This window comes from Dendrobates tinctorius, unplaced genomic scaffold (genome assembly GCF_039654945.1).
Source record: "Dendrobates tinctorius isolate UK_male_01 unplaced genomic scaffold, ASM3965494v1 ptg000186l, whole genome shotgun sequence".
NCBI classification, from domain to species: domain Eukaryota; kingdom Metazoa; phylum Chordata; class Amphibia; order Anura; family Dendrobatidae; genus Dendrobates; species Dendrobates tinctorius.
The window spans coordinates 4,335,442-4,361,378 of record NW_027361853.1 but is presented as its reverse complement, the minus strand read 5'-3'; the positions used below and the strand labels follow the sequence as shown (position 1 = coordinate 4,361,378).

At 47.1% G+C, this 25,937-nt stretch overlaps 1 protein-coding gene across 1 annotated transcript in view; it reads right to left on the bottom strand.

The window, feature by feature from the left end:
* The window catches only part of DCAF5 (DDB1 and CUL4 associated factor 5), a 79,822-nt gene that overhangs the window by 10,960 nt on the left and 42,925 nt on the right, over positions 1–25,937 (bottom strand). Inside the window, exon 6 of the mRNA XM_073552167.1 lies at positions 17,355–17,568. Coding sequence (XP_073408268.1) covers positions 17,355–17,568 — 214 coding nt within the window. The remainder of the gene's footprint in view (positions 1–17,354; positions 17,569–25,937) is intronic.

Genomic DNA, 25,937 nt, shown 5'->3' with positions numbered 1-25,937 from the left:
AAGACTCCAAATACAAGAATACCTTCTGCAAACAGGCACATAATTGGTAAAATCAAGACAATGGCCCTTCAGCTGATCAGCTAGCAATCTAATGTGCATGGTCCTCAGATGTCTGCTGTCAAGGGAAAAAAGGATCAGACATGTTGGATTTTAACATGCCCAATTCTGTGTTCCCTTAGTTAATAAGAGCAGCCAGAGGTGTGGAAAGAGTATACCTCCCTACAGAAATAAACCTGGGGGATGAAAGCTCATGTGTTTGGGCGTCTGGAGAGATGACCAAACATTTACAACCATTCAATCGTTAATACTAACATTTAGCACAGGCAAGATGGAGATACAAGTATAAAACTAATATTCTTACAGGGATTGTGCACTACTCGGACAACCCCTTCTGAATCTCCATGATATACAGTCCCTTGCGAAAGTATTCGACTCCCTGGAACTTTTCAACATTTTCCCACATATCCTGCTTCAAACATAAAGATACCAAATGTAAATTTTTGGTGAAGAATCAACAACAAGTGGGACACAATTATGAAGTTGAACAAAATTTATTGGCTATTTTAAATTTTTGTGGAAATTCAAAAACTGAAAAGTGGGGCGTGCAATATTATTCAGCCTCTTTACTTTCAGTGCAGCAAACTCACTCCAGAAGTTCATTGTGGATCTCTGAATGATCCAAAGTTGTCCTAAATGACTAGTGATGATAAATATAATCCACCTGTGTGTAATCAAGTCTCCGTATAAATGCACCTGCTCTGTGATAGTCTCAGGGTTCTGTTTGAAGCGCAGAGAGCCTCATGAAGACCAAGGAACACAACAGGCAGGTCCGTGATACTGTTGTAGAGAAGTTTAAAGCCGGATTTGGATACAAAATGATTTCCAACACGTTAAACATCCCAAGGAGCACTGTGCAAGAGATCATATTGAAATGGAAGGAGTATTGTTATGATGAGTCACCGAAGGAGGAAAAATCAAAATACCAGCTAAGTCCAGAAAAACCAGAGAGGTTGGCAGCTATCGGATTGCAGACCCCTGAACCTATCCACAACAACTAGCAGTAGCCGTGGGGGGTTCCTACGGTGCCCTAGACCCCTCGATCACAGCCGGAGAACTATATAGCCTAAAGACAGAAAGGGGAAAAACTAAACTGCCCCAGAGCAGACCCCAAAGCAATAGGCAGCCCCCAACATATAATGACGGTGAAGTAAGATGAAAACACTAACACAGATAGAAAGATAGGTTGAGCAAATGATGGGGCCCAAGCTAACTACATAGGACAGGATAGGAAAGCTGCTGTCTGCCATCCGCAAAAACCCTATCAAAATGAGCCAACCGACTGATAGGAAAAACAGGCCCTGAAGTCGCTAGGCTTCAAAAGACTATATCAGCACTCAGGTATATTCTGAAGACAGAGCAAAATATCAACAGATCAGAGGCAAAAATGGAATTCAGCTCACCCCCGACCGGGGATGGCAGAACTCCCAAAAAACAAGGCAAAACAAAAACAAAACTGAAGAGTACAAAGCAGAGCAGAAAAACTTAGCTTTGAGATGCAGGAATCAGACTGGTCTCCAAGAATCCAGCAGGAAAATCACAAGCCAGGAAGAAGGGCGTCGGCAGCCTTATATCCAGTCCTCAATTGCAGCCACCCAGTCATCATCTAGCTGCCCAGGTGTTTGGTAATCAGTCTCACTACCTTCCTTCACTAGAGGAGGGAGTTCATCAGACCTCAATGGTGAAGGGAAAAATGAACTCACAACAGTACCTCCCCCTTGAGGAGGGGTCACCAAACCCTCATCCATGCCACCAGGGCGATCCGGGTGAGCCCGATGAAAGGCACGCACCAATCTTTCGGCATGAATATCAGAGGCAGAGACCCAGGAATTATCCTCCTGACCATAACCCTTCCACTTAACCAAATACTGGAGTCTCCGTCTAGCCAGACGGGAATCCAGTATCTTCTCTACCTCATATTCCATGTTACCTTCAACCAATATAGGGTCAGGAGGTGCCACCACAGGAACTACGGGTTCAACAAACCTCTTCAACAAGGACTTATGAAACACATTATGAATTTTAAATGTGACAGGAAGAGCCAACCGAAAAGAGACCGGATTAATAATCTCCAAAATCTTGTAAGACCCAATAAATCTAGGCTTAAACTTAGGAGAAGCCACCTTCATAGCGATATTTTTTGATGACAACCAAACCATATCACCCACTTTAAACTGGGGACCAATGGTCCTACGCCGGTTGGAAAACCGCTGGGCCTTTTCCTGGGAGAGAGACAACTTATCCACTACCTGGTCCCAGATCTGGTGCATTCTCTCCACCACAGTGTCAACACCTGGGCAGGCAGAAGGCTCCACCTGCCCTGAAGAAAATCGAGGGTGAAAACCAAAGTTACAAAAAAAAGGGTGACATCAAAGTGGCAGAACTAGCTCTATTATTTAAAGCAAATTCGGCCAAGGGCAAAAATGAAACCCAATCATCCTGATCGGCAGAAATAAAACATCTCAAATACGACTCCAAAGTCTGGTTTGTTCTCTCCGTCTGCCCATTGGTCTGAGGGTGAAACGCAGAGGAGAAGGGCAACTGAATTCCCAGCTTGGAACAGAAAGTCCTCCAAAATCTAGACACAAACTGAACTCATCTGTCAGATACAATGTTCTCAGGAATCCCGTGCAAGCGAACCACCTGTTGCACAAACAAGGGCACCAACTCAGAGGAAGATGGCAACTTAGGGAATGGTACAAGATGGACCATCTTAGAGAATCTATCACAAATCACCCAAATAACAGTCATTCTCTGAGAGACAGGCATATCAGAGATAAAATCCAATGAAATATGGGTCCATGGCCTCCTGGGCACCGGCAAAGGCATCAACAAGCCACTAGAGCGAGAACAAGGTTTAGACCGGGAGCAAGTCCCACAGGACTGCACAAAATTCCTGACAATGGATGACCAGCCAATGCAGAGCAATGAACTTCAGACATCACTCTCTTCCTCCACTGGTCAGGAACATACAACTTTCCACTGGGCCAACGCTCAGGTTTGTCCTCCTGAAACTCTTCCAGAGCACGTCTCAAATCGGGCGAGATGGCAGAAAGAACTACCCCCTCGCCTAAGATGGTAGCAGGCTTAGTCACAACAGGAGAATCAGCAAGGAAACTCCTAGAGAGGGCGTCTGCCTTGACATTCTTAGTGCCCGGAAGAAAAGAGACCACAAAATCAAAACGTGTGAAAAACAAGGCCCACCTAGCCTGTGTAGGATTCAAGCGCTTGGCCGACTCCAGGTAAATCAAATTCTTGTGGTCAGTAAGGACCATGACTTGGTGTTTGGCTCCCTCCAACCAATGTCTCCACTCCTCAAATGCCCATTTCATGGCCAACAGTTCCCGATTCCCCACATCATAGTTACGTTCGGATGGGGAGAACTTTCGGGAAAAGAAAGCACAAGGATTCATTTTAGATGTCACAGGATCTTTTTGGGACAACACAGCTCCTGCACCAATCTCAGAAGCGTCCACCTCCACCTGAAACGGGAGTGAGACATCAGGTTGCCGCAAAACCGGAGCAGAAGTGAATCTTCGCTTCAGCTCCTGAAAGGAAGAAACAGCCTCCGGAGACAAATTCAGCACATCAGCACCCTTCCTAGTCAAATCCGTCAATGGCTTGGCAATACCAGAAAAATTAGCTATAAATTTCCGATAAAAATTAGCAAAACCCAAAAACTTCTGGAGGGCCTTCAAAGAAGTGGGCTGAACCCAATCATAAATGGCCTGTACCTTGGCCGGGTCCATTTCAATAGTTGACGGAGACAAAATAAATCCCAAAAATGAAATCCTCTGTACCCCAAAAAGGCATTTCGATCCCTTGACATACAGGGAATTCTCCCTCAAAATCCGGAACACAGTCCGAACATGTTCCACATGAGAGTCCCAATTCTTGGAGAAGATCAAAATATCATCCAGATAGATAATCAAAAATTTATCCACAAAGTCTCGCAATATATCGTTCATGAAGCACTGGAAGACAGAAGGGGCATTAGTGAGCCCAAAAGGCATCACCAGGTACTCAAAATGTCCCTCCGGAGTATTAAACGCCGTCTTCCATTCATCCCCATGCTTAATGCGAATAAGATTATAGGCCCCCCTGAGGTCAAGCTTGGTAAACCAGCAAGCACCTTTAACTCTGGAGAATAGATCCGAAATCAGGGGTAAAGGATACTGATATTTAACAGTAATTTTGTTGAGGGAACGATAGTAAATACAAGGCCTTAATGAACCATCCTTTTTAGCCACGAAAAAAAACCCAGCACCTAAGGGTGAAGAGGATGGTCTAATATGACCCTTCTCCAATGCCTCCTTAATATAGGATCGCATAGCCTCGTGCTCGGGTACAGATAAATTGAAAAGCCGACCCTTGGGGAATTTACACCCCGGGTTCAGCTCAATTGCACAGTCATAACTCCTATGAGGAGGCAAAGACGCAGACTCATTCTCACTAAATACATCATAAAAGTCAGCCAAATAGTCAGGAACATCATGTGACTGGGGGGAGGTGGAGAAAACAGGAGCATCACTAAGGGCACACCGACAACCCCAACTCACCACAGACAAAGATTTCCAATCCAGAACTGGATTATGGATTTGCAACCAGGGAAACCCCAGAACAATGGTATCATGCAAATTATGCAACAGCAAAAATCTGCAATTTTCTTGATGGTCTGGGGCGACCCGCATTACCACCTGGGTCCAAAACTGAGGTTTATTCTTCGCCAAAGGAGTAGCATCAATACCCATCAAAGGGATAGGAGTCCGCAGAGGTGTCATAGGAAATCCACAACGTTTAGCAAAATCCAAGTCCATCAGGTTCAGAGCTGCTCCTGAATCCACAAAAGCCTTGGCGGAAAATGTGGACAGGGAGCAGATCAGAGTAATTGCCAGAAGAAACTTAGGTTGAACACCACCCACAGAAAACGTGTGTGCACAACGTTTCTCTCGTTTAGGGCAGACAGAAATATGCGAGGCATCTCCACATAAAAAAACACAGCTTATTACGCCTTGTGAACTCCTGACGTTGCGCCCTAGACAAAACTATCACATTGCATAGGTTCAGACATTTGTTCAACAGGTGGTAACATCTCTCGTGTAGTTTTGCGTTCACGTAAATGCCGATCCACCTGAATGGCTAATGACGTAGAATCGTCAAGACCAGAGGGAACAGGAAAACCCACCATAGTATCTTTTACAGTTTCTGACAAACCCTTCTGAAAGAGGGCTGCCAAGGCACCATCATTCCAGGTAGTAAGGACCGCCCACTTTCACAATTTTTGACAGTACAACTCTGCAGAATCCCGACCCTGGCTTAATGCCAACAGGGTCTTTTCAGCCTGATCAATAGCATTAGGTTCATCATACAACAACCCCAAGGCTTGAAAAAATGCGTTCACATTATTCAGAATAGGATCATCAGGTTTCAAAGAAAACGCCCAATCCTGGGGATCGCCGCGCAGCAAAGAGATGACAATTTTAACCTGATGCGCGGAGTTCCCCGACGAGTTAGGCTTCAAGACAAAAAATAATTTACAATTATTCTTGAAATTCAAGAATTTAGACCGATCCCCCAAAAATACATCAGGAGTAGGAATCTTTGGTTCAGCAGCATGTGAATGAGCAAGATAGGCGGAAATTCCCCGCACTTCAGCAGCGAGCTGCTCCACACGATCAGACAATTGCTTCATCTCCATTGAGAGAAAACATGGATTTTTGTGAGTACTCACCGTAAAATCCTTTTCTCCGAGACGCTCATTGGGGGACACAGAGACTGTGGGTGTGTGCTTCTGCCGTCTGGAGTATACAAAAAAAGAGTTAGCTCCTCCTCCGCCGCATACACCCTCGCCCCCAGACCGGGCGTAACTCAGTTTAGTGCATAAGCAGTAGGAGAACGCGCCTTAAACTCAGGCAAGAAATTATATGTCTGAAAAAGGGGCCACCCTAAACCCTACACAAGGATTTGTATAACTCAAAAATAAGTAAATGCCAACTGGCTAATAGGGTGGGTGCTGTGTCCCCCAATGAGCGTCTCGGAGAAAAGGATTTTACGGTGAGTACTCACAAAAATCCATGTTTCTCCTTCGTCTCATTGGGGGACACAGAGACTGTGGGACGTTCTAAAGCAGTCCTCTGGGTGGGATCTTAGCTCACCCAATCCAAGCTAATTTGCGCCCCTGATTAGAGGTGCGCAACTGCTGCCTGGAGAATCTTTCTTCCCAGGCTTGCATCCGAGGATGCCTGGGTATGTACGTTATAATGTTTGACAAACGTATGCAAGCTGGACCAGGTAGCTGCTTTGCACACCTGTTCCGCTGAAGCTTGGTGTCGTAGTGCCCATGAGGCACCCACTGCTCGAGCCGAGTGTGCCTTGATCCCTGCCGGAACCGGCGTGCCACTGATTTCTTAAGATTCTTGGATTGTCAGGCGAACCCATCTGGCCAAAGTCGCTTTGGACGCAGCGAGCCCCTTCCGCCGCCCTTCTGGGATCACGAATAGAGAGTCTGTCTGGCGGAAAGGTGCTGTCCTTGTCACATACCTCCTAAGAGCTCTTACCAGATCCAGGGTGTGCAATGCCTTTTCTACCCTGTGCACCGGTGCCGGGCAAAACGAGGGTAAGACAATGTCTTCGTTGATATGGAACGCAGACACAACCTTCGGCAAGAAGAGAGGAGCTGGCCTTAAAACTACCTTATCTTTATAAAAGGTTAGGAACGGCGGTTTACAAGATAAGGCCGCCAATTCCGAAACCCGCCTAATAGACGTTATAGCAACCAGAAAAACGACCTTTCTGGACAGGTAAGGTAAGGAGACTTCTTGCAATGGTTCCAAAGGAGCCTCCTGAAGGGCTCTGAGCACCAAGTTCAGGTCCCATGATTCCGTCGGCGCCTTATAGGGGGGTACTAAATGTGCGACCCCCTGCATAAACGTCCTAACCTGCCAGACGGAAGCGACCTTTCATTGGAAAAGCACCGACAGGGCCGAGATTTGCGTTCTGAGCGAACTCGGAGCCAATCCTGCGTCCAGCCCTGCCTGCAGAAAAGCCAGTACGTTGGGGATCGAAAAAACCAGAGGAGCCACTCGGCGATCCCTACACCAACGGAAAAAAACTTCCCAAGTCCGGTGATATACTTTCGCCGAGGAAGGCTTCCGGGCACTCGCCATCGTGGCCGCCACATCGCGCCTGAATCCTGCCTGTGTTAACAGCCAAGATTCAATGGCCACACCGTTAAACACAGGGCCCCTAAGTTCGGATGGCAGATCGGACCCTGGGACAGTAAGTCCGGCCGATCTGGGAGACGCCAAGGTACGTCCACCACTAGTTGAACCAGATCTGCATACCAGGCCCGCCGGGGCCAGTCTGGGGCCACCAGAATTGCTGGAACCTTCTCTCTCCTTATTTTTCTGATGACTCTTGGAAGCAGAGGCAGCGGGGGAAACAAGTACGGGAGACGAAACTGGCTCCACGGAAGCACCAGAGCGTCTGCTGCGATTGCCTGCGGGTCGAGGGATCGAGCGACAAACCTTTGTACTTTGGCGTTCTCTCTGGATGCCATAAGGTCCACGTCTGGTGTCCCCCACCGTTGGCAGATCTGTTGAAAGACCTCGGGATGCAGGGACCATTCCCCTGCCGTGACCCCCTGTCGGCTGAGAAAATCTGCCGCCCAGTTTTCGACTCCCGGAATGTGCACCGCTGAAATTACCACGTGGTTCTTCTCTGCCCAACGCAGTACCAGCCCAACCTCGCGCATGGCTGCCTGGCTGCGCGTGCCCCCTTGATGGTTGACATATGCTACTGCTGTAGCATTGTCTGACTGAATGCGCACAGGCCGGTGTCTCAGCAACCGCTGAAAGTGTTGCAGGGCCAATCGTATTGCCCGTATCTCCAGAATGTTGATCGGGAGATTCACCTCCCGAATGGACCACCGCCCCTGGGCTGTGTGACTCTGGAAAACTGCTCCCCAACCATGCAGGCTTGCATCGGTCGACACCACCAACCACTGTTCCGGGGGAAAAGGTTTCCCCTGGACCAGAGACGAGTCGCGAGTCCACCATCAGAGTGATCGCCGGACCGGCGGAAGCAACTTGCACTGATGATTGAGAGACAGCAGCCCCCGGTCCCATGCTGACAAGAGCGCATGCTGAAGGGGACGGAGATGGAACTGGGCAAAAGGGATTGCCTCCATCGCCGCCACCATTCTGCCCAACACACTCATGCCGTACCTGATGGATCTGGTGCCTGGCTGTAGAAGGTTCCGTACCCCCTGCTTGATCCTTCGCGCCTTGTCCTGAGGGAGGATCACCAGCCCCCGGGAGGTGTCGAAAACCATGCCCAGGAATACGATTCTCTGGACTGGAACCAAGGACGACTTGTTTCGATTGATCAACCAGCCTAGACGGGCCAGGGTATCCAGAGTGATACTGACATTCCTCTGGCACGCTAGAAACGACGGACCCTTTACCAAAAGGTCGTCCAGGTACGGTAGTACCGTTATGCCCCGTGCATGCAGGATGGCCATAACCACCGCCATTATCTTCGTAAAGACTCTGGGGGCAGTGGCCAAACCGAAGGGCAGAGCCACAAATTGAAAATGTCGCCCTCCGATCGCAAAACGCAGGAACCTCTGGTGTGGAGGAAATATCGGAATGTGTAGATATGCATCCTGCACATCGATCGAGGCCAGGAATTCCCCCGGATCCATGGCTGCAATGACCGAGCGGAGGGACTCCATCCGGAACCGCCTGACCCTGATGAATCTGTTCAGGATCTTTAAATCCAGTACCGGCCTCACAATCCCGTCTTTTTTGGGGACCGAAAACAGGTTGGAGTAAAAACCCTGCGTCTCTTCGCCTTGCGGCACTGGGACAATGACCCCTTTGCGCTGAAGCGTCATTATGGCCTGTAACAACCCTTCCGCCTGCGATTCTGTCCCGGAAAGTCGGGAACGGAAGAATCGCTGTGGCGGGAGTCCGACAAACTCTATCTTGTACCCGGACGATATCAATTCCGCCACCCAAGCGTCGCGTGCCACTGCGACCCAAACGTGGCTGAACCCTAGTAGGCGTCCGCCCACTCTGTCGTCCGTAGGTACGAAGCGCCTCGAGTCATTTTGCCGGAGGCTTTTGGGATCTGGCCCCCCTTGCCCTGGGCAAACGGCCTCTACCCAGCGGATTGGCTCTGTAAGAGGTTTGCCTTTCCCTACTCTGGCCATTGTTTGCGGAGGAGGATGCCCTGGCCGAAGTCCCCCCCCAGGGGCTACGAAAAGGCCGAAAACGCCTCTGCGTTTGCCTGAATGCCGGGCAACTTCTCTGCTGCGGGAGGAAACTACTTCTCCCTCCTGTGGCTTCTGAGATAAGCTTATCAAGCTTCTCACTGAACAACCGATTGCCCTGGAAAGGCAATGAGGTTAAGGATTTTTTAGAGATAGAATCCGCTTTCCACAACCTCAGCCATAATGCTCGCCTAATGGCGATCGCATTTGCTGCTGCCACAGCCGAACACTCGGCCGCGTCCAGTGAGGCGCTGATGAGATACTCACTCGCTCCTGATATCTGATTTGCAACTTCCAAGACCTCCGCGGGCAGATCCCTGTCTTGGAGGGCCTTATGCAGAGCGTCTGCCCATGAAACCATGGCCTTAGCCACCCAAGTTGCCGCAAAGGAGGGGGCCAGAGCCGACCCTGCTGCCTCATACACTGAGCGGGCAAGCCCCTCTAGGAGGCGATCAGTTGGGTCCTTGATGGAAGAAACACTGGGTATCGACAATAGCGACCTTGATGCTAAACGTGATACCGGTGGGTCCACTACTGGCGACTCCACCCATCCTTTATGGAGCTCAGGAGGAAACGGATACTTTGCTTGCAGCGCTTTTTGCATTGTAAAACGCTTATCCGGGTGTTCTCTATGTCTTTGGACTAAATCCTCAAACTCCGGATGCGTGGCAAACCTTCTATGTGGTCGCCTGGTTTTCTTGAAGGAGACCTTGTGACCTGAGACCGTGGACACATCGTCCTCGATCTCTAACGTCTGATTGACTGCCTCAATGAGGCTGTCCACCGAGTCTTGGTACCCCAGACTTTCTAGATTCCAGGCCTCCTCCTCCTCACCCTCATCCTGATCGCTCCCTGAGCTCAGCGACGGGGAACGAGATGCCCTAATACTCGCCGCCGAAGCCCCGGAGGGCCCGGCCGACGGGGAACGAGCTCTTTTACCATGAGCTTGTCTGGAACTGGAGCGGCCTCTAATGATCGGAGGGTCCTGAGACGTGGACGAGCTGTCTTCCGCTGGCAGACCACCATCCTTGTCCCTGCCCGGGCCTCGAAGGGATTCAATTGCCCTTGTAAGGGACAACATAGAATCTGATAAAGATATCGCCCATTCCGGGGGGTCCTGACCTCTGGGCTCTGAAACAGTGGGAGGCTCCTGGGCGCGCTCCGACTCGCAGGCTTCACAAAATTTACCCGCCTGCGCCTTTGGCAGTCTGACCCCACAGGAAACGCAAACAGCGTATAGGAAAGAGTGAGCTTTCCCTTTGCCAGACATATTGCCCAAGCTTGAAGGTAGGGCAGAAGGAGGAGGAGGGTAACCCCTTCCCTGAGTACCAGTGCGGCTCTCGAAACGTGGTTGCACTCACCCACAGGCAACGTTCCACTCCTGTCGAACGACCGCGGAAATGCGAGGGGGGAGGGGGATCGGGAGTTTCCGCTCCGGTACTGTGTGCGCCCCCGCTCTCCACCCCCTGGGCTGAGCCGTACCGGAAGTTAGTGGGCGGGTCTTCCGGCTACCACCGGAAGTCGGCGGGCGGAGCCTCGCGCGATACCCACGGACTTCCTCATGCCGCGGGGGCCGCGGCCGCCGGCGGGGCTTCTGGCTGCACTCCGGCGTGCGGCGCTACTCGCCGGGGGCAGCACCGGGTACCTGCGGTGTCAGGAGAGAGGCGGCCTTCCCATTTATCAAAGGTGAGCAGGGCCTTCCACTCACCCATAGGTACGCCGTGGGGGCTCTCTTGGGGTGCTCTCAACTCCATCCCCGACAGGGAGGGGGAGGCTTCTGGAATGGGGACGAAACATCGATCCCTCAGCTCACCTGCGCCTCCAACTCAACCCCTGGACTCACTACCTAGGGGAGGAAGGGGCCTCAATGAATCGCGTTGCAGGAGAGGAACAACGTGGAGGGTCGCTCACACGTGCTCGCCCGATGAGGTTATGGGGAAAACGAATCCTCTTATCAGGATGCGTTGCCGCCTCTTTACAAAATAAAAAAGAAAAATGGTAGTCTGGGGAAAAGTCCCAGATGTGTCCCTCGGTGCGGGAGAGAAACACGTGGAGGGTTACTCACACGTGGTCGCCCGTTGATGATTTGGGGAGATCGGACCCTCTCTATAGGATCCGTCGCCCCTGTCATATCTTCATAGAAAAGAAAGCAAAAAAAAAAAAAAATCTAGTCTGGAGATCCAGACTGCGTGTGCCTCCATTAGACACTAAGCAAAAAACTGAGTTACGCCCGGTCTGGGGGCGAGGGTGTATGCGGCGGAGGAGGAGCTAACTCTTTTTTTGTATACTTAGTGTCAGCCTCCAGACGGCAGAAGCACACACCCACAGTCTCTGTGTCCCCCAATGAGACGAAGGAGAAAATTCCCCCTACGGCCTCAGAGATATAGAGGGAAAAATATGCACACAAAAAAAAAAAAAAAATTCTGACACTTTTTTTTTTTTTTTTTTACAATTCTCTCCTGCTATTGAGTACCCTAGGATCTGCGGTATGGCTGGTGATTCTGTTATGATGAGTCACCGAAGGAGGAAAAAACAAAATACCAGCTAAGTCCAGAAAAACCAGAGAGGTTGGCAGCTATCGGATTGCAGACCCCTGAACCTATCCACAACAACTAGCAGTAGCCGTGGGGGTTCCTACGGTGCCCTAGACCCCTCGATCACAGCCGGAGAACTATATAGCCTAAAGACAGAAAGGGAAAAAACTAAACTGCCCCAGAGCAGACCCCAAAGCAATAGGCAGCCCCCAACATATAATGACGGTGAAGTAAGATAAAAACACTAACACAGATAGAAAGATAGGTTGAGCAAATGATGAGGCCCAAGCTAACTACATAGGACAGGATAGGAAAGCTGCTCTCTGCCATCCGCAAAAACCCTATCAAAATGAGCCAACCGACTGATAGGAAAAACAGGCCCTGAAGTCGCTAGGCTTCAAAAGACTATATCAGCATTCAGGTATATTCTGAAGACAGAGCAAAATATCAACAGATCAGAGACAAAAATGGAATTCAGCTCACCCCCGGCCGGGGATGGCAGAACTCCCAAAAAACAAGGCAAAACAAAAACAAAACTGAAGAGTACAAAGCAGAGCAGAAAAACTTAGCTTTGAGATGCAGGAATCAGACTGGTCTCCAAGAATGCAGCAGGAAAATCACCAGCCAGGAAGAAGGGCATCGGCAGCCTTATATCCAGTCCTCAATTCCAGCCACCCAGTCATCATCTAGCTGCCCAGGTGTTTGGCAATCAGTCTCACTACCTTCCTTCACTAGAGGAGGGAGTTCATCAGACCTCAATGGTGAAGGGAAAAATGAACTCACAACAGAGTAACGTACCACTGCAAATCTACCAAGACCCGGCTGTCCATCTAAACTTTCATCTCAAACAAGGAGAAGAGTGATCAGAGATGCAGCCAAGAGGCCCATGATCACTCTGGATGAACTTCAGAGATCTACAGCTGAGGTGGGACAGTTTGTCCATAGGACATCAGTCGTACACTGCACAAATCTGGCCTTTATGGAAGAGTGGCAAGAAGAAAGTCATTTCTCAAAGATATCCATAAAAAGTGTTGTTTAAAGTTTGCAACAAGCCACCTGGGAGACACACCAAACACGTGGAAGAAGGTGCTCTGGTAAGATGAAACAAAAATTGAACTTTCTGGCAACAATGCCAAACGATATGTTTGGCGTAAAGGCAACAGAGCTCATCACCCTGAACACACCATCCCCACTGTCAAACATGGTGGTGGCAGCATCATGGTTTGGGCCTGCTTTTCTTGAGTAGGGACAGGGAAGATGGTTAAAATTGATGGGAAGATGGATGGAGCCAAATACAGGACCATTCTTGAAGAAAACCTGTTGTAGTCAGCAAAAGATATGAGACTGGGACGGAGATTAGTCTTCCAACAAGACACTGATCCCAAACATAAAGCAAAATCTACAATGGAATGGTTCACAAATAAACGTATCGAGGTGTTAGAATGGCCAAGTCAAAGTCCAGACCAGAATCCAATCGAGAATCTGTGGAAAGAGGTGAAAACTGCTGTTCACAAACGATCTCCATCAAACCTCACTGAGCTCGAGCTGTTTGCCAAGGAAGAATGGGCAAGAATTTCAGTCTCTCAATGTACAAAACTGATAGATATACCCCAAGCGACTTGCAGCTGTAATCGCAGCAAAAGGTGGCGCAACAATATTAAGTTAAAGGGGCCGAATAATATTGCATACCCCACTATTCAGCTTTTGAATTTCCACAAAAAATTTAAAATTACCAATAAATTTCGATCAACTTCACAATTGTGTTCCCCTTGTTGTTGATTATTCACCAAAAATTTACATTTGGTATCTTTATGTTTGAAGCATAATATGTGGGAAAAGGTTGAAAAGTTCCAGGGGGACGAATACTTTCGCAAGGCACTGTAATAACACTTATAGTCACCTCCTGTGCCATTGTCACTGTGTCTGCACTGGAGGGGAGTAGAAGTTACTATTTTACTGTGTGGGGTGGAGGGAGGTAGTGGAGAACCGCATTAATAAGGAATTATGAATCATCTAATGTATGATAACGGTAGGAACACCCTTTTCTTGGCTTACCTTCCACATATACAATATGAAATGCTTTTATCATTTACTCCGAATTTACAGCCCCGACACATGCAACCATATTATGGTATAAGCCCTCATTCTTGGGGAAAGGACAGTAGCCTGTAGCAATCCCAGCACAATGAAGTAGATACAATGTGGTGGTGAATTAACAGATCATGTTGCGACGTTTCTACCTTTCTCTTTTCTTTGTCAAGGAGAATGTGTGTAGATCCCTGGGTTTACGGCTGGCGGCACAGACCCGCCACACACATGGGCGGGCACTGAACACAGATTATCCATGACAAATACTTGTACGATACTCAAAGAAACGTGTTACTGTATTATGATTGCTTGCATGGCGCCAACATATTTCGTAGCAATTTACAGGCATCACTCGCTATCCCCATAGGCGATTGTAGTCTAAATAGAGAAAAATGAAGGGTCCAATTCATTATTGCATTTGCGCCATTTTTGTATCTTTTTGGTGTTTCTTTTATTAATTTGCATTTTTTTAAGTCTATTTTATAGGTGTTTGACTTCTATTTTGTATGTTTGCCATTTGGGTGATGTAACAACTCTTTAAAAAGTCGCAAACTTTAGTCCAAATGTTCTCTGGTATTTTCCAGTCTTATGATACTTTAGCTCAAATTTTGCCCCATTTAGTGACACGTGACTTTTTTCACTGAAAAGTCCCATAACATGTGAGACAAAAAGAAAAAGGGAGCTTTTAAGAAAAAATTTTTTTTTCACAAAATCAAAGAACCACATGCACCATTTTAAAGAATTTGGTGCAAAAAAAAACCCCCAAAAACCAACACCTAATACCACAAGACAAAAGAAAAGTGACTTATAGAACCACTCCTACTAAATTTGGTATTTCTCCCTTCAGTAGTAATCAGGTGTATGTAAATAGAGGAGTAACATACTCACCCGTTTTCCGTTTTCTGCGCCTCTCCAGTCTTTCCGTTGTCATGTGACAGCATTTGTGACTTGCTGGATCACTCGGTGTCTGATGTGTGGAGCAGGAGCTACTCAATCCGAGTCTTATAAACTCCCATTGAGAAAATGTAATAAGTGACTTCCGCTGCAACCCAGGAGACACTGTGATTCGGCAGGTCACATGACACTGGAGCGTATGGAGGATCGCTGAAAACGGCAGAAGATGACGACCTGTGGGTATATTACTACACTCATTACACTTACGAAAGGGCCCATGTGGAAGAACAATATATGGGCCTTTTGCAGTGTAAACATGTGTCAGCAACAGGCGCTGCATGCTGGCTTGTGGGTGGAATTGGGCCCTTATGCATCTGCACAAATGGCATGTCCGCTCTATTTAACCCTTTATATGGTGAACTTTGTTAAGCTTGCTCTGAAAGTCACTCCTATCCCTACTTAGACTCTCGCTGCTTGTTTTTTTATGGCACAGTTTCTAGCATAGGGTCCACATCAGCTATGCACAACCCTGGTACATTCCATGTGCTGCAGAGAAGACTGAAAGTCCTTTACCTCCTGCCATTCACACCCCACAGGCAGGCAGAAGGGTGCTGACAGATGATCTGATATGAGCTCAGAGCATGTGCTGATGTCTGGAAGGAATGTGAACAGAAGCCATGAAAACCAGAGTCCTGCTTTCATTTCATGAGGGCTGAATTTTTGTTCCTGGAAGCAATTACAGGGGGTGGGGGGGAAGCCTTCAGGCACCCGTGAGCAGAAGCTGCCTTACATGGAAGCAAGTTTTAGAAAAGCACCAGGGCTATGACAAAAGCAAGGAGGGTGAGCACTACTGTCTAAATCCTTGGGGCCCGACATTTAAAGACCGCATGAAAAACATGAGTTATTCTCCTTGGACTGTGACACTGCAGCAATCGTTACCGGAGGCTCATTTACAAGCCTGGTCTCTGCACTGAACCTAACCACATTGACAAAGACAATAAATGTATATGATTTAGACCAAAGTTCTCAGAGCCATAATCCGTAAGTATGCAAAGTATGGGACTGTGCGGCCAGAAACATTGATGGAGGGTGTAGTGACCAGAAACTGTTCTCATAGAAGGATCATCTCATGTCTGATGCCAAATTACAGACAGACTGTCAGCTGGCTCTGTTTACACAGAATTTGGCCTTCAGGCAGATGGTGCATTCCTCGTTAGCGCCCATTAAAATTTAGCAAGGACAGTGGGAGTGGATAGTGATGTAAATGCATGAATGAGACTTGTGGTTACCCTGTCTGGGCCTCAGATTAATGAGGAGCGCTGCATGTACAACTACAAAAACATGCACTAGAAGGTTTATTAGCATGTCTTACAAAGGTTACAAAACCTCCTTGCTTGACTACAGAACACACTCAGTGATACAGTGTTACGCTATGTGCCAGCAAGGCTTAAAGAGGCTCTCCAGGATTACAGGTGGTTAGAAAAAAAAAAAGGACACACATGAGTACATGCATAACTGTTCAGTACATAGTGAGCTGTAACCATGTAGCAGCACTGACCTTTGGCTCAGCAGAGCATCCATAGAACAGGCTGTTAAGCTGGAGCCACACATAGCAATCTTGCTAGCGAGATAGCTGCTGAGTCACAACTTTTGTGACGTAACAGCGATCTCACCAGCGAGATCGCTGTGTGTGACAGCGATCAGCGAGCGGCCCCCCTGCCGGTATCGCTGATCGCTAGAAACCTCTGGGCATTTTTTTGGCCGCTGGGCTCCCGCTGGCCAGCACGCATCGCTGCGTGTGACAGGCGGGAGACCAGCGATCAGCTGTAAAAAATAGAATTAAAATAAAAAATATTGTTATTCTCACCTTCCGACGTCCCGTGCAGCCTTCCTCTCTCCACGCTCCGGTCCCAGTGATCCTTTGCACGAATGACCACGAGACTTCGTGCTCCCGCGAGACCGTGACGTCTCGCGGGAGCACGAAGTCTCGTGGTCATTCGTGCAAAGGATCACTGGGACCGGAGCGTGGAGAGAGGAAGGCTGCGCGGGACGTCGGAAGGTGAGAATAACAATATTTTTTATTTTAATTCTATTTTTTACAGGGATGGCAAGCGATGCCGGGCGTTCGGCATCGCTGTGCTGATCGCTGGTGAAGCGGTCTGTGTGACAGCTCACCAGCGATCACATAGCGACTTACCAGCGATCCTGACACCTTGATATCGGTGTCGGTATCGCTGGTAAGTCGCTATGTGTGACTCCAGGTTTAGTGCTGCTGCGTAGTTACAGCTCACAATGTAACGAGCCGGTTGCAATAAAGTTAATTTCCTCCCTACAACCGCACGGCTTTAGAATGCCATTAACCTGCTGATTACCTAAATATCAGCACGTTAATTGCATTTTTTGACATGACAGGTTCCCTTTAAGCCACTTTAATGAATGTGGACTATGTGCAGAAAGCATTCATACATATATATATAATATTCTATATAGTTTATCAATTTCCTCACCTGATCTCGGTCTCCAGCAAAACAACAACTCTTCATGGTACACGAGTTAAAGTAACCCTGATTGTCAAATTGAAATATTGGCAGACGTGAGTGAATGTCGTACAGGACAGGCGGAAGTCGCCGGCGCAGGGCCAACAGCCGAGTCCCGCTGCTGTTAAACCTCACACTCATCGCACTCTGTAGGGAAAGATTTCCACCATAGCGTAGGAGAGATCTAAAGTAAAAAAAAAAGGAGAGGTACGGCGTAAATAATGACATCACATACAGCTAGCCATTAGGTAAGCATATCCCAGAAAAATAAATAAAATCCACTGAATATACTTTGTGTGTTTTTGGAAAAGCTGGGAGGCAACCAATATCTTGGCCACAACTCCTCCAATTTAGAATTTTGAGTGTAAAAATAAAGTGATATCAGGAGCACGTCACAGGTGATGAGATAGGTGTGAATGTGTCCTATCATGACGTGTGCTTTAGTAATGCACCCTGGCCTGATAGGCTCATAATTACATTTCCTCATTAATAAGCCCACGTCTCTCACACATACTGAGTGGTTTGCGATCCCGCTGCAGAGCTCTAGTATGTCTCACTATGTATAATTAGTCCCCACCTCTGCCTAAGGGCCACAAGACTCTCACCGGAAACTGCTTTACACACATCACGGTGTTCTTGAACTAAAAATGTGTGACTCAAGGCTGTATTTAGTTCATCACAAGCGAGTCTTTACTTAATAAGACGCAAGTAAGAACTTGTATTATTTCATTACTATGGGCATCCTGAGCTGGCCGGGTGAGCCACAGAGTGAATATATGAGGGTATGTTCACTTTTTACAAGCATCGAAATCCACATAAAAAAAACCCTTCGTGTGAACATACCTTTTTCTGAAAGAAACAGAACCTATAAGACCATCAATACCATTAATGTGCTTGTGTGCCCTTGTCTAATCTGTAATGGGGTCTTGGTCAAGGAGACAAGGTGTTATTTAGTTGAGAAAACTTCTTTTTTCAAATAACTATTTAGTAAATTCAAAGTTATTGTAGGTAAACAGGTAGTCAGGACCCTGTCCAAGATTTAGTCAGGAAAGACTACAAGGAGCGTCTAGGACGTCCGTGCACATAAACAGCCTATTGGCTTCAATGCAAGCTTTGCAACATTTGATTTCCGTGGTGGAAATGATACGAGGGTATTAATAGGATCCTCTTATTTCATGTACAGCTACATGACCACGACCGTAGCATCATACCAGATGGTTACAAGTTACTCATCATGTCATTCTCTGCATTGTTTAGCGTTAGGGTACAAGTGTGCAGTCACCCTACAATGGCTTTTAGTTACATATCCTGGCTTGTGAGATGACAGTCATGACAGGAGGGGCTAGGGGCCACCCACATGACTCTTTATTATCCTTAAAGCGGTTGTCCGGCCTTAGGATACAAATCTGCAGTCACTCTGTATGACTGCAGACTTGTGAAACCTCACATTGCATAATGTTAAGATTCAAAACTGGGACTGGGCGGTAATGTGACGTTAATATGCAATCTGCAGACTTCCGGCCACATTCCGACTAGACATGTCCGGCCTTGCTCAATACACTTGCATTTCCTAAGACTGTGCCCATTTAGTCAGCATGTGTCCTCATGTATGGAAGTCACATACTTGCGCCATGCGCCTGCCGACACGAGCACAGGAGAATCCTGACAACTTGCAGTGCGAGATGTGAGGATTTACAAGTCAGCAGACACAGACTAACTTAAGAGGCCGGACAACCTTTTTCTGTATAATAAAAAGAGTCATGTGGTCATCCCCTCCGGACTGGACTGTCGTCTTACAGGCTGGGATACATCATTACAAGCCAGCTCCAATAGAATGATCATGCATTTGCTCAGTGAAGGGAGGCATAATGTCCACAGCATCCATCATCTGCACATGCACCAGATGTCCTAAGCCTGGGGCAAGTCAATGACCCAAACACTGCGGGACTCCTCTGGAAACTAATCGCCTGACACTACACACTTTCTACCTTTAGGTTGGGGGTTTAGTGGCTGTAAATGTGATGACAAGTTCAGCATGCTGTCTCATTTCCTCAAAGATGGCATCTGGGTGTCCAAGCAAAAAGATACAGTTATCAAATTATTTTAGTTTTTGTAGGACCCTTGTAACAAGACGATTTCCAGAGCAAACAACCTCTTTGATATATTCTCATACACAGCCTGAATTTCAGCCTCGCTCTTTGTGATTCAATTCAAATACTTGCACATCGGTATTGCATTTCCTGAGTGTGGCAAAAGCAGAACCTCATTTCTGGAGCTGAGGACTGTCTGGCAGGCAGATTTGGCCATGGAAACAGTGTAGTATGGAGTCCAGTTCCAAGTACACAATATAACGAGATATCCTTCAGAATAAACGAGACGAGTTTTATATTGTGTTCTCCTGCGGGCACAGTTACAAACCAGGATTGTTTCATCTCCATTCATTACATTCAATAAAACTGTACACAGCAAACTCATCTGTCATGGCCTGATTACAGGAAGGATTATGGAGATTTGGCAGGTAAGTGCTTCTACCAGCAGTCATTTCCTTAATGAGTGATTGTACAAATAAAAATTAAGCATTGAATACACGTGTGCAAGTTTCCCATTAGAGTAATGGAGGCTTTAACATTACCTGTAAATGCGGAGTAGTAATAAAGCGCTATAGTGTCGCATTTCTCAAGAAACTGTAGAATGTAAGGGTACCGTTACACTTAGCGATGCACCAGCGATCCCAACAATGATATGGATCGCTGGTGCATCACTAGGTGGTCGCTAGTGAGCTGCCACACAGGCAGATCTCACTAGTGACATAGCAGCGGTCGGGGGTCGCTACTTACCTGTCAGACGCGGCGATCCTGACGTCCTCCCTCCCGCGTCCACGCGTCTCTCGTCGGCGATGACGAGAAATGGTCCAGGACGTTCTCACGCGACCAGCGATGAGCAGCAGGGGAGCCGGTCGCAGGTTAAGTATCAGACATAGCGATATCGCTAGCAATATCGCTGCTGCGTCACCAAACCAGTGACGTTATAGCGATATCGCTATGTGTAACGGGGGCTTAAGAAGCAAACATACCGTATATATTCGTGTATAAGCCAAGTTTTTCAGCACTTTTTTTGTGCTGAAAACACCCCCCCTCGGCTTATACACGAGTCATTGTCCCAGAAGCCGGCGGGGGAGGGGGGCAGCAGCCAGCGGGAGCAGCTGTAACTGTGCCCGCTGCTAAAGATAAATCAATATTCACTGCATTGGCAATGAATATTCATTTCTCTTATAGCGCGCGCACAGTTACAGCAACCGGCTTCCTGCAGCTGTAAAAAAACAACAAAAAAACAAGCACCATCTTGTTCCGGCTTTCAGCAGCTCCTGCGGCAGAGCAATCACGTGTCTCAGCTTAGTGGAGAGAGGTGAATATTCATTGCCTTAAGCCGGAAGAAAAAGATGCTGCGAGGGCGCGCAGGGAAGGTAAGTAGTTTTTTTTTTTATGCTTTTCTCATTGGGGGGCCATGCATATAAGGATAGGGATGAGGAGTCATGCATACTAGGACAGGGATGGGGAACCATGCAGACAAGGACTGGGATAAGAAGCCATGCATACAAGGATAGGGATGAGGAACCATGCATACAAGGATAGGGATGAGGAGCCATGCATACAAGGATAGGGATGAGCCATGCATACAAGGATAGGGATGAGGAGCCATGCATACAAGGATAGGGATGAGGAGCCATGCAGACAAGGATAGGGATGAGGAGCCATGCAGATAAGGACGGGGATAAGGAGCCATGCATACCAGAAGAGGGATGAGGAGATATGCAGACCAGGACGGTAATATGGAACCATGCATACAAGGATAAGGAGCCATGCATACCAGGATAGGGATGAGGAGCCATGCAGACCAGGACGGTAATAAGGAACCATGCATACAAGGACAGGGATGAGAAGCCATGCATACTAGGACAGGGAAGAGGAGCCATGCATACCAGAACAGGGATGAGAAGCCATGCATACCAGGACAGGGATGATGAGCCATGCATACTAGGACAGGGATGAGGAGCCATGCATACCAGGACAGGGATGAGGAGCCATGCATACCAGAACAGGGATGAGAAGCCATGCATACCAGGACAGGGATGATGAGCCATGCATACCAGGACAGGGATGATGAGCCATGCATACTAGGACAGGGATGAGGTGCTATGCATACTAGGACAGGGATGAGGAGCTATGCATACTAGGACAGGGATGAGGAGCTATGCATACTAGGACAGGGATGAGAAGCCATGCATACCAGGACATGGATAAGGAGCTATGCATACAAGGATGGGGATGCAGGGACAATGCATACCCGGCTTATACTCTAGTCAATACGTTTTCCCAGTTTTTCGTGGCAAAATTAGGTGCCTTGTCTTATACTCGGGTCGACTTATACACAAGTATATACAGAAAGTACATCACTTCGTTCTCTTGATCAAATATAAGAAATGCTGGAAGACCTAACTTGTGCCTTAAAGAGGTTGTCCCACGAAAAAAGGAAGTTTTAAATCAACAGATATATGAATAATAAGTTTCACAATTGATGTGCTAAAAAAAAAATATTCCTGTTATGAGATAATCTTATAAATGTGCCCTCGATATATACTGTGTAAAGACCATAGAGAGCTGTTCCAGTTCTTGGTCGGCATATACCATAGCTCCTGGCTGGTGGGGGTGGTTGGAGTCCCTTATGATACTCAAGTATACAAACATGACAGAGGAGGGGCTCAAAGCTGCTACTTTCTAAGGCAACACATTTCCCTGCCCGTTTTATCACAGGAGTGAGCGTTTCAGCCCCATCACCAGCCATCTGGGTTCATTATAAATCAAGTGAGTCAGGAGCCCCAGCAGCTGCTGTCTGCTTAGTGCTCAGCATCAAACAGGAGAAAGAAGTACATGCTCCCAGTGAAAACAACTCACTTGGACTTAAAATTAACTCATTAGGTGTCAAATACATTGGTTATTATCTATGCAACGGAGAAGCGAAAAAAAAATAAATATTCAGCTCTGCAGCTTGCTATTACAAATTAGAGTGCCAATGACCAGTGTCCGCATTTTTCATATTCTAATATGACATACCAAACTATCAGCTGACACAATGAAAGAACAATGTGGACAATTGCAATTGAGAAGAAAACTGAGCAATTGCTCCAAAAAAAGCGACCAAGACAGTCCAACTAAAATATATATAATTTTATTGCACTTGGTCGCTTTTATTTTAGCAATTGCTCAGTTTCCAGCCTACTATTACATGCAGTTCAACATTAAAACTTGTAGAAAGGTCCTCGTTAAGGATTTGGCATATCCAATTTCAGACTGTCGATTTTTTTTTTCTCTAGAGATAAGCCTTCACCAGAGATGTCTCTCTTATAAGCAACACAGAAGAAGCAGATCAAGTGCTCCTGTCTAAAAGACAAGTGTAGGAGGGGCTTGAGAAGATCTACACCTGTCCACGACAGGCATAACTAAACAGTCCCCACCAGCTGCTGGTTTGCTGATCTGTGGTCACACAGGCCAATCTAGCTTTAGGTGTGAACTGACCAATCTGTAACTCAGTGCACATCAGCTGCCACTGTTCTTGGCAGCACGAGTCCTTATTTACATGGGATGATTTGCTGCCGAGAAAGATTATCTTATGTGCAGCACAAATGATTGTTTCATACGACGACTGAGCTCATTCCTTGGTCATCGGGTGATCGTCAGCCTGTTTAGACTGCAAGATTATCCTAAATCGAACGTTACTAGCAGCAGTAGTTCACTGTCATCTTGCAGTGTAAAATCGACCTCTAAAGTCCATTTACATATGACTATAAATCAATAAGAGTAGTGTACATAAGAACGTTCTTTCCAAATCATTGGCCATGTAAACATGCTGCAGTTTGGTTGATGATGGGATCATTTTTGCGGATATAATAATAATGTTATCGTCAGCTCAAGGCCTCACGTTAGCAAGGAAAATATGTGCGCTCTACGTAGCCAGAACAAACAAAATAATCATTTTCTTCCTATACACTTTGTATAAACAAGGCTTTTAAATAAACATCAATTGAAGCTCGTATATGGGCAGAACTCTGCCCGGCCGCATGCTGTATATAGACAGACACAAGGGAATGTAACTTTAGGCAGTTGCACTGGGCACATAATCAAAAGCCACAATTAGAGATTTCCCAACTTGGACAAGGACAAAATTTGATCTATGTGCAGCATATGAGTTTTTACACCAGCTTATATGATCCTTTCGCTCCACAATTCATGTTATAACAAATCCTACACGTCTGTGGAAGCTGCCAAATTCCAGGAAGTTTTAGCAGATGTGTCAAGACAAAATATTTCTCACGTCTGACTATATATCAATCCTGCGAGGGCTGAACACAAAGAATTACAAGTACAGTCATTTAAGAAAATCCAAGGTACCAAAAAGCCTCTGAACGTTCTCTCTGGGACACCTTCAGACGTCCCAACGGTTCTGGTTCTTTGTGACACATTGTACTGGGACACCTTCACACGTCCCAACGGTTCTGGTTCTTTGTGACACATCGTACTGGGACACCTTCACACGTCTCAACGGTTCTGGTTCTTTGGACACATCATACTGGGACACCTTCACATGTCCCAACAGTTCTGGTTCTTTGTAACACATTGTACTGCGGACACCTTCACACATCCCAATGGTTCTGGTTCTTTGTGACACATTGTACTGGGGACACCTTCACACATCCCAACGGTTCTGGTTCTTTGTGACACATTGTTCTGGGACACTTTCACACATCCCAACGGTTCTGGTTCTTTGTGACACATTGTACTGGGACACCTTCACACGTCCCAACGGTTCTGGTTCTTTGTGACACATTGTACTGGGACACCTTCACACGTCCCAACGGTTCTGGTTCTTTGTGACACATTGTACTGGGGACACCTTCACACGTCCCAACGGTTCTGGTTCTTTGTGACACATTGTACTGGGACACCTTCACACGTCCCAATGGTTCTGGTTCTTTGGACACATCATACTGGGACACCTTCACACGTCCCAACAGTTCTGGTTCTTTGTAACACATTGTACTGGGACACCTTCACACGTCCCAACGGTTCTGGTTCTTTGGACACATTGTACTGGGACACCTTCACACGTCCCAACAGTTCTGGTTCTTTGTAACACATTGTACTGGGGACACCTTCACACGTCCCAACGGTTCTGGTTCTTTGTGACACATTGTACTGGGGACACCTTCACACGTCCCAACGGTTCTGGTTCTTTGTGACACATTGTACTGGGACACCTTCACACGTCTCAACGGTTCTGGTTCTTTGTGACACATTGTACTGGGCCACCTTCACACGTCCCAACGGTTCTGATTCTTTGGACACATTGTACTGGGACACCTTCACATGTCCCAACAGTTCTGGTTCTTTGTAACACATTGTACTGGGGACACCTTCACACGTCCCAACGGTTCTGGTTCTTTGTGACACATTGTACTAGGGACACCTTCACACGTCCCAACGGTTCTGGTTCTTTGTGACACATTGTACTGGGACACCTTCACACGTCCCAACGGTTCTGATTCTTTGGACACATTGTACTGGGACACCTTCACATGTCCCAACAGTTCTGGTTCTTTGTAACACATTGTACTGGGGACACCTTCACACGTCCCAACGGTTCTGGTTCTTTGTAACACATTGTTCTGGGACACCTTCACACATCCCAACGGTTCTGGTTCTTTGTGACCCATTGTACTGGGACACCTTCACACGTCCCAACGGTTCTGGTTCTTTGTGACACGTACTGGGGACACCTTCACACATCCCAACGGTTCTGGTTCTTTGTAACACATTGTACTGGGACACCTTCACACGTCCCAACGGTTCTGGTTCTTTGTGACACATTGTACTGGGACACCTTCACACGTCCCAACGGTTCTGGTTCTTTGGACACATTGTACTGGGACACCTTCACATGTCCCAACAGTTCTGGTTCTTTGTAACACATTGTACTGGGGACACCTTCACACATCCCAACGGTTCTGGTTCTTTGTGACACATTGTACTGGGACACATTCACATGTCCCAACGGTTCTGGTTCTTTGCAACACATTGTACTGGGACACATTCACACGTCCCAACGGTTCTGGTTCTTTGTGACACATTGTACTGGGACACCTTCACACGTCCCAACAGTTCTGGTTCTTTGTAACACATTGTACTGGGGACACCTTCACACGTCCCAATGGTTCTGGTTCTTTGTGACACATTGTACTGGGGACACCTTCACACGTCCCAACGGTTCTGGTTCTTTGTGACACATTGTACTGTGACACCTTCACAAGTCCCACTGGCTCTGGTTTTTTGTGACACATTGTACTTTATGTTAGAGGCAAATTTAGGTTGATCTCATTTGCGTTTATGTAAAGATCGAAAATTTGACAAAAAATTTATAATTTTAAAACTTTGCATTTTTATGCCCTTATCCCAGATAATCATAAAACACAAATGAGATGATAAAATTCCTCATTGTCTA